This window comes from Akebia trifoliata, chromosome 12 (genome assembly GCF_017979445.1).
Source record: "Akebia trifoliata isolate Shusen 1 chromosome 12, ASM1797944v1, whole genome shotgun sequence".
Lineage (NCBI taxonomy): Eukaryota > Viridiplantae > Streptophyta > Magnoliopsida > Ranunculales > Lardizabalaceae > Akebia > Akebia trifoliata.
Genome location: NC_141386.1, coordinates 22,715,953 through 22,726,195, shown reverse-complemented (window position 1 = coordinate 22,726,195; position 10,243 = coordinate 22,715,953). Strand labels below are relative to the sequence as shown.

At 36.8% G+C, this 10,243-nt stretch overlaps 1 protein-coding gene across 1 annotated transcript; it reads right to left on the bottom strand.

Moving 5' to 3' along the window:
• Positions 1-349: 349 nt before the first annotated feature.
• Positions 350-1,731, bottom strand: LOC147389079 (protein LURP-one-related 12-like). The gene is made up of 2 exons (XM_086418723.1): positions 1,351-1,731; positions 350-955 (listed from the first exon to the last, which is right to left on the bottom strand). Exons 1-2 carry the CDS (start codon positions 1,570-1,572, stop codon positions 566-568), a joined length of 612 nt encoding a protein of 203 aa, XP_086274849.1. The 5' UTR covers positions 1,573-1,731; the 3' UTR covers positions 350-565.
• Positions 1,732-10,243: the final 8,512 nt, after the last annotated feature.

The following is a 10,243-nucleotide window of genomic DNA, read 5'->3' as shown; positions in this document are numbered from 1 at the left end:
TATTTTTATGTCCTTTAAAGACCATTGAAGCAAACTTTTGTGGTTATCATTTGACTTCTGACATTTACTGGAATACGAACGCCCCCCCTCTTACATAGATAGTTTGACGAAGATTAATAAACTAATATAAAAATAACAAAACAGAGTTGACAACCAACCACTTGGACTCTATAAGAGTTCCACCGCCAAGATTAGGAAGTTGACAAGATCTATTAAGAATATAGATATTCGATTAGTATCCTCTTTATCTTCGTGATGGTTAACCTAACTTTTATCAAATATTTTCTAATCGTTCAGTCACAAGTGAGACGTCTCAAATGTCAAAAATGGAAGTTTGTTCAGAGTTGAGACTAGTTTTATAACGTGGAGAGGTTGATTAATATCCACTTATAATTAGATATCTTTGTCTCCCTTAATAAAAACACAAGAGATCTCTCTAACCATATTAAAATCTTACATTTTATTTGTGAATAAAAAATAAAATATAAATTAGAAACACCCAGACAAGAGATTCCTTATTAAGCAACCCACCCAGTTTTGGCCGTTTAAAAAAGAAATCAGGATTTCAGTGCTCCTGCGTTGGATCCAACTCTTCTCCATCGTCAACGTAATCACTGTTGATCTGATCAAGCACCAGAACTAAACCCATAGCAAAAGCACTATCAAACCCAGCCTTGAGGCAGAGCAAGAAAACGTCCTTCCCAAGCACCACATTTGCTGATGAATCAACCTTCCTCTTGATCTCCGCCACCAGTTCGCGGGATGCATTGTAGATCGTACAACATCGCTGCACGAATGAGCCCTCGATCTGGTACTCCTCTTCTGGGTTTCTGTAAACTTCTACGATCACGTTCGACCGTCCAATTATGGATGATCTACGGACGCTGAAGATTGGTTTCTGCCCTTCGATTCTTTCACCTAAGAAACCTTCCCAACGTTGATGGAGGCTCGGTCTCTGATTCCAAAAACACACACAACGAGTTAACACAGTGATGTTCCCCGAGTTGAATCGGTATGGTTAAAGGAGGAACGAGTCCCAATTTTAATCGCGATAAATCGGAATTAGATGTATGCCCAATCCATCATATAATAATTTAATTTAAGAAATAAAAAATATGGAAAACCACCAAAACAAAAATAAAAATAAATAGATCAAAATCGTAAAATTGCCGAGTTTGCGCTTTTTCATTGAATAACTCGGTGAATCGAGTCGTTCATTTGAAGAGCTAGATTGAAAATCGATGGAGTTGAAAAATACGAATCGGAGTTTGAAGAAGGGGAAGGAGAAGGAGCCCTCGACCCGCCACAGATAGAGGAGGATTTATTGAATTAGGGGTCGAGTCTACTAACCTTTCTACGAACGGTGAGGAGGCACTTTCCAAAAGCGTCCATTAAAACGAGGTCGTCCCTGTCCCGAGATTCTGATCCGTACGAGTCGACTCGGAAGACAACTACTCCTTTGGAATTGTAGACAGAGAAACCGTCTCCAGAGAAGAAGAGAGAGGTCTTGAGCACAGTAAGTTGGGTCTCTTCTTCAAAGCAGAAACCCTCTTCAACGATTACTCCTCTCATGGTTGTCTTCGATTACTCTTTCTTTCTTGCCTTCTAAGCTCTATAACATTAAAGACAATACGAAGAGGAAACACCGTGTGAAAAAGAAGAGAAAATTAGTTTTAAAGAAGGCACTGAACATGTGGGTGTTAGTAATACTAGAGATCCGCGAGTGGGCGACTTTCTTTAGTCAAGCCTACCTTGCTTTGCCGTTTTTCATAGTAAAATGGTCCCACGTGCACCGAAGATATCCGAAATCCACTCTTCGAATACACGGACAAAATTTTTGTTCACAGTGCTAAGGCTCCTCAGCGCTGACCTTGTCAAGCACAAGGGTAGTTTTGTAATTAAAAAGGGTACTTTTGTAAATTTAAAATATCATTCAATACAGATAGACACATGTTATCCGAAAATCTATTTTCACAAAAAATTAGTTAACAAGAAACGATTCAAAATAAGTAAAATCAGGATTGATTAGAAATTCAAATCGAAAAAAAAAATAAAAAAAATTAAAGAGTAATCGAGCTTGTGTTGAACAAAATGTCCTTGTTTTATGATTTTTTTATTAGTCTTGGATTTGTTGTGATTAGTGAATTAGTGGACCGTACAATTGTTTGTTAAACTCCATATTCGACGGCCATACACGATGATTTGTTTTTTGTTCTTTTTGAAGTTCATCCTTCAATAATTCGACAATTCAAGACTGTTGAAAATATATATATGTATATATTGACGGGCCTTTTTGACAGGCTACTCCGTCAAATTTCTCAAATTTGATGGGCTTAGTCCATCAACTTTTTTCACATAGTGAAGGTTGGGTATTAAAGAAGAGAAAATTAGTATTGAAGACACTGAAGATAGCTCATCTAGCACATGTGGGTGTTACTAATACTCGAGATCCGCGAGTGGGTGACTTTCTTTAGTCAAGCCAACCTTGCTTTGCCCTTTTTCATAGTAAAATGGTCCCACATGCACCGAAAATATCCCAAATCCACTCTTTAATATACGGAAATGTTTTCTAGGTTATATTTGATCGCACGTGAAAAATACGGTGAAAAATCAATTTTCATAGAAAATGACATTTTTCTAATATTTATTGTACATAAAAATAAAAGTTCATTTTCCATCACAATCAAAAAGTCTATCAAAATATGGATTTCACTTCTCCATTCACATCTTCTTCCCTACCACCACCACCATTAAACTAATCTCGTCGTCGTCTCCATCTCTGTCATCATTATTTCTGACCACATTCTCTCTCTCTCACCTCCTCCGCTATCACCACCACTGTGTTCTCCCCTCCATCTTCCTTATCATCTTCTTCCTCACTTACCTTTACCGCCGTCATCGTCGTCATTATTATCACCACGTTATCCTTTCTTCTTCTTCACTTACCTCCACCGTCGCTGTCATGGCCACCATAGCCATAGCCATCACCACCACCCTCGTCGTCGCCACTGGCACCGCCACCACATCCTCCCTCCTTTCCTCTTCCTCCTCATCTTCTTCTTCCTCTCCCCCTCCTCCTCGTCTTCTTTTTTCTCATATTTTTTCATGATTTTATCCAATTAAAGTCCAACAATGAAATTTGATTTTTCAATCTTACCTATTTTCCACAACTATTTTTCCATGGATTTCAAATTCCATGGAAAGTCACTTTCCATGTAATCAAACATACTCTAAAAGGTTTTTTTGTTAATAAATTTTTTGTTCACAGTGCTACAGGCTCCTCAATTTGGCCATATCAACCATAAGGGTAATTTTGTAATTAAAAAAGGGTATTTTTGTAAATTTAAAATACCATTCAATACACGTGGATACATGTAATCGGTGGATCCCAGATTTTTGTTATTAGGTATATTCCCGAAAGTCTATTTTCACAAAAAATTAATCAACAAAAAATGATTCAAAATAAGTAAAATCAGAATTGATTAGAAATTCAAATCGAAAAAAAAATTAAAGAGTAATCGAGTCTGGTGTTGAACAAAATGTCTTTGTTTTATGATTTTTTTATTAGTTTTGCATTTGTTGTGATTAGTGAATTAGAGGACCATACAATTATTTGTTAAACCTCCATATTCGACGAGCATACACGATGGTTTGTTTTTGTTCTTTTTGAAGCTCATCCTTCAATAATTCGACAATTCAGGACCGTTGAAAAAAATATATATATAAGAAAATATTTGACAGGCATTTTTGACAAGGTAGTCCATCAAAATTTTCAAATTTAATGGGCTTAGTCTATCAAATATGGGCTTTTTTTCACACAGTGAAGGTTGGGTATTATTAGGCCTTATCTTGGCTTGGCCAAAACTTGGTGGGTTGAAAAATTCTAAGCCTAACCCTATCTTTGTGGGCTCAAGATCAATGATTTAAACCCCTTTTTTTTTTTTTTTTTTGTTGAACCAAGCTGGGTTAATGAGTAAAATTGACAACCATAAATTTGTTCATAAATAATCTTGTTATTTTATACTACACCGTTTTGAAATTTAAAATTTAAATATTTAAAAAGGACAGTTTATCCCTAATATGGCTAACAATAATATGGAATGATCATACCTTGAGATTTATACAATTGATTATTTGTCATCTTGTTTTTTTATCGGTTGTCTGGTAATCCTTTCCTTGGTGGTGAAAACATTTAGGAAACAATTCGACACCCAAGTTTGGAGTCAATATCATAATTAGTAACAATAAATGGATCATAGAAGTCATTACGTGAAAATTGAAAATTTTGACAAACAAAATTGATGGGGTTAAGGCCCAAGGATTTTAGAAATTGAATTTTGATGGTCTAAGACCATCAAAATTCTTGATCTTCTTAGATTTGATGGTTTAGAGTTGTTGAATTTTTCTCATCCTTCAGTAATTTGATAGTTTCAATCTTTCGAAAATAAAAATTTGATAATGAAAAATTGGACGTTAATTCAACACCTTTGTCCATCAAATTTTATGAAATTTGATGGTCCAAAACCTTCAAATTTGGATTTTTTTTACATTGTGAGTAAATGTTTATTTTATTTAATAAATTTGTCTTTGCCTATCTTTTAGTAAGTTTCATTTCCTTGTGTCCCGTCCCTATACTAACGTACGGAGTCTACATGGCATTTTAAACTCCTATCAAAAGGCACCACGCAGACGCAGACCATTCCCAATTCTAGCCTGTTTCTACTTTGGCAAACTTTCATTTTTTATACCTTAAAACGTAGTTCTCTTATGTCCGGTTGATTAACCATCTAAAGAGACACGGAATAGGGTTGAGGAAGGGAAATAAGACTTAGGATAATGATTGATTTATGTATGTGTGATTAATCATAGGCCAAACAAATGGTTTTGGGATGGTTTCACACCTTTCCTTTAACTAGACTGGCATTCAGATAACCTTAATATTTGGACAACTTGGCAGATGAAGGACCAAATCAAGGCCTTTTGAGAATCCAGATCGTGTGCACCCACAGTGGATGGAGGATTGAAATCCTCCTATCCTTCTCCCACACATCAATACAGAGTGATATTTTGCTTCTAGTGGAACATGCTTACAGATGACGTAAGTAATAGGAGAGAACTTCTATCTCCTACCTGCATAAGTCAACCGAGGAAATTACGAAAAAAAAAGATATTTTAGACTTTAATATATAAGATTGTGCCGTGTGGGAAGAGGCTTTCACCTTTCGAAGATACTTCATAGTGCTGTTTAAAAAAAATTCGACACATGTATATCAAATATACACCTATTTGGAGCATTTTCAATACTTAATGATTAGTCACAAATCGGACAAAAGATACCAAGGGATATGAAGCATATAAACTGGGAGCAAATGTATTTCTTCAACGCACTTCACATTATATGTTTTACTTAGAAGGTGGCATGTGGCATGCGGCATGTGCAAATACACGTATATCAAAAGGCTTATCAATAATTTAAAATATCAATTAAAAGGATTTTGAATAGTAAATAGTAAAAATGATATTTTTATAATTTTAAAAACTAAGTAATGTAATTCTAGGGGTAGTGGGCGGCGATCTTCCTGATTTTTTTTTTTAATATCAAAATAAACTTTGATTATACTAACTTTAGGTGTAAGGATGGGGGCATTTGTAGGATCTAAAATTTGGTGTCGAACCACTTCTACTCTGTTTTCTCCCATCATAATAGTTAAGATAATAACATTCTGCATGTGTATATTAAATTTGAGGTCATTTTGAGAAACATCATTCCATATTTTCTACTAAACCAAAAATAATTTTTCATACAATGGCACTAGTGAGCCATTTCTAGAGTTCTCTATGTGTCTTACATTGGACCACAACCAAGCATATAATGAAGGACCTAAAAAGACTAGGAATGATATGTGTAGGAACCAAAAACATTTCTTATTAAGGATTAGCAAAATTACTAAATTAAGACGATCAGATCTACATAACCCGATCCGACCCATAGACCCGATTCAAAAAATGTAGAGAGGTTCGGTTAAGGTGGCCGAACCTCTTTGTTGATCTCTCCAAGAGGTTTGAACATAATGTTTGGCTCCCTTCTCAATTCACTAGAGGTTCAAACACAATGTCCATCCCCTTTTTAATTCGTTAGAGTTTCGAATACAATGTCTAACCCCTTTCTCAATTCGCAAGAGGCCCGACTACTACAACCAACCTTTCTCTCAAATACTAAAGTGATTTGACCAAGTTCTGTCAACAACAATATCTAATGCTATTCTTCTTCTTCTATTCCTACTCAATAGTTGATATTACTATTGTAAACACCCCATTTTTATCTAGGTTGAGTCCAAGAGCACCAAAATCTTTCTAAAATAGACTTAACCCAAGGTATTTCTCGTAGAGGCTTTAAGGCCCATTATTTGATAAGCCCAAGACCTTAGAGGCCATTTTAAATTTGGATTTTAGTCTTGTCATGGGTGACCCAAGGACCAAGACATTTTTGGCCTGGTCCTTGCCTCACCGATGGGCTTGTGCAATTTTTGCTTAGGGCTCACCCACGGCTTAATGCATTTCTATTTAGTCCACTACTCACCTGAGGACTAATATGCTAGGCAGTTACAAGCCTATGCGTGCACATGATTTACTTAGGGAAATGACCCTCTAAACCCCGTCTAAGTGACTCTTTCCTCAAGAAAATCCCTTCTTTTATGCTTTATTACCATTGCATTAGCTCTCTAATAAATCCCTCACCAAGGACTTCTAGTAATTCACAACTCCTTCCAATCTTGACTCCAAGTTCTCCTTGTTCCCCCACTTAATTGTATTACCACCTTAACCTCATCTTACTAGAGCTAATTTGAGGTGATTTATTCTTATGCCCATCAATCCCATCCTCAATGCAAGAGAATTCCTTGTTATTTGATTATTTTCCAATAACCATGACCCTTTTACCCCTGTAGACACCCCGATTTGAATGGGTCCTTACTCGAAAAGGCCCAAAAACAGTAATTTTCCAATAAACTGGGCCAACGGGCCTCGAAGGTCCGAATCATTGAAATGCAGCACTTTTGTCAAAATCAAGGCCCCTAAGACTCCTAAAGATCTAATGGACCCATATGAAAAGATCGGGCATGCTCCTATCTGCCCCGCTCCATTCAAAATATCGATTTTCCAACAAGATAGGCCAATGGGCCTTTAAGGCCCAAAACATTAAAAAATGACAGTCTTAATTGAAATGAGGCCCCTAAGACCACCTAATGGTTTAAGGGACCACCAGAGGTGTTTGAACTATCCTACACTTGTCCAACCCTCGCCGTTCCACCGTGTATCCAAAAAATACCAAATTTTCGATAAAATTCTCTCACGAGCCTTAAAAGTCCGATTTGCCAACACGTTACATTTTTTTATCAAATCAATGATTGCAAAAATCTCAAAAAATTAAAATTTTTAAAAATGTGAGACTTGGGATGCCTACCCCCATCTACCTTCCAACGCTCCACCTTTGAATTCGTAAACACCCTAAGCCCATTCAAGGCCCATAAGACCTCAACTATTTCCTAAAATAATTTCTCACTTTACCCTCAACCTAAAATTGATCCCATATCATCTAAACCCTAAAACAAACCTACCCTAAAAAATCCAACTCAAAACAAATCCCATCCAAGCGAAAATAACCCACAACTATCTTAAAACCCAAGTCCCATACATTAAAAGCTCACAAACTACTGTCCATACCCCATTCATTATCCAACCCACAACCCTAACCCATTAATCATTACCTACATCAACCAATCACCCTCTCAACATCAAAAGATGACACATGTTATGATCCCCTTTCAGCTCCCTCATTTAATCACCTACCCCATCATCATTCTCTAAATAATTCATCTAACCCACATCACCTCTCTCCAAAATGACCTCAACCCATACCCTACCCTACCCTAACCTAACCTATCTTTATTCTCTAACATCAACAACCACCTACATCACCACTCATACCCTAACCTATCACCATTCTCTAATACCATTAACCACCCACATCACAACCCATATCTCTATCAATCAATTTACTTAAAATATTCCAACAAAATCATCTTAACCCATACCCCCCTTATCATTAACTAACTAATCCATACCCTATTCTTTAATCAAACAATCACCATCAACCAATCAATCAATCTTATCACCTTACTCTCTCATCATGTTTGTCACATGTCTTCACCCCCTTAATTCTCCCAAAAACCAATCTACCAACCTCTTACACAACCCATTCTCCTAAATCTACACACCTCACCTCTTCAACCAACCTACCACTCATTCTTCAAACAATCCCTTTATACCCCCATTCCTTTCATCAACCATTACTCATCTCACTCCACCAAACACTCTACCCAAATGGATTTGAGTAGGATCCAAACCATTTGGATCTAAACATCACTCATTTCCACCCATTACACACTTGCCCTCACTTTCATTCTAAATTTCACAACCTTCACCCATAAAACCAATACCATTATCCATCTTCTTAACCTTTCACCCCATTATACCACTAAACATCCTCCAAGCATCTATAAATATCCTTCCTCTTCTTTCAAAAATGGTTACCAAGTTCCACTAAGAAAAAATCTATTTTCTCTACTTATCTCCACTACTCTCTCATACTATCTTCTAAAAAAGAAATTTCCACTCTCGTAACTCATTAAGGACCTTGGAAGACATCGAAGAAAAAGAAGAAGAAGAAGAAAAGAAGATTGAAGATACAAGGTGGGTGTAACAAAAATAAGCCCCCCTTCTCTCTCTACCTTCCCCTCTTTCCTTTTCTATCATCCCCCTCTCCTTTATTTTTTTAAAAATGGATTTAGGATTAATGGACCTCAAGGCTAAGGATCTATAAAGGGCATCTCCATCAATGGGATGACCTTATGATCAAGCCAAAAATAAATCCCTACCTAGGGTACTAATGTACGACACATGACACTTTATTTTTCAAAATATTTTAAATCAAAATGATCGAGTTCTTTGAGGTTACCGCCACTTGACGGGGAAAAAAGGGTGCCTAACACCTTCCCTTTTCTTCAATCGGGCCGCTTACCCCGATCCTTAGGTTCGATTAGTTCCTTATCCATCGTGAGTCACTATAAGTCAAAAATATCTTTTTTTAGAAAATGTACATCGAGTGACCATTCACACCCACTTACAACATGAATGGTGGGTGCAACAAAAATAAGCCCCCCTTCTCTCTCTACCTTCCCCTCTTTCCTTTTCTATCATCCCCCTCTTCTTTGTTTTTTTTAAAATGGATTTAGGATTAATGGACCTCAAGGCTAATGATCTATAAAGGGCATTTCCATCAATGGGATGACCTTATGATCAAGTCAAAAATAAATCCCTACCTAGGGTACAAATGTACGACACGTGGTACTTTATTTTTAAAATTTTTTAAATTAAAATGATCGAGTTCTTTGAGATTACTGTCACTTGGCAGGGAGAGAAGGGTGCCTAACACCTTCCCTTTTCTCCAACCGAGCTGCTTACTCCGATCCCTAGGTTCGATTGGTTCCTTATCCATCGCAAGTCATTATAAGCCAAAAATATCATTTTTTTAGAAAATATACATCGGGTGACTATTCACACCCACTTACAACATGAATAGTGACGACTCCAATTCTTAGTAGATGTGGCCGTCGTAATGACGAAATCCACGTATCTACAGCTGACGACTCCACTGGGGATCTTTGGTTCATCCCTCGTGACAAACTCGGTTATTTTGAAAAAAAAAACATATTTTTATTTTACTAATGTTGTTTGTCGGTTGTTGTTTGTGTGGTTTTTCCCATTTTTTGTCATTCCTATGTACATAATGTAATATTTACTTACTTTCTTATTTTGCTTCACTATGTACTTGTAAGGGGGTCGATGAAAAGAAATTAAAGAAAAAAAATGACACGTGCACTTGCGAGCACAATCCACTTCCAAGCTACCCCACCCTCAACATATTTAGCCCCGATGCTTAGTAATTCTACGGCTTGAGATCGTTATTTCAAGTGTCGGGAATGAACACATCAAACCCGCTCACCAACCAACGACGTGCGTACTTTGGTATGCATCGAGGTTTGAAGATCGGGTAACCATGAAACCACCTACTAAGCCGCATGCATGTGCTCGATTAGACAATGCTAGGACACAAGTCTTCCATATTATATCGACCCCCAAACAAGGTTTTAATTGTATAGAATGCATCATATTGATATTTAAA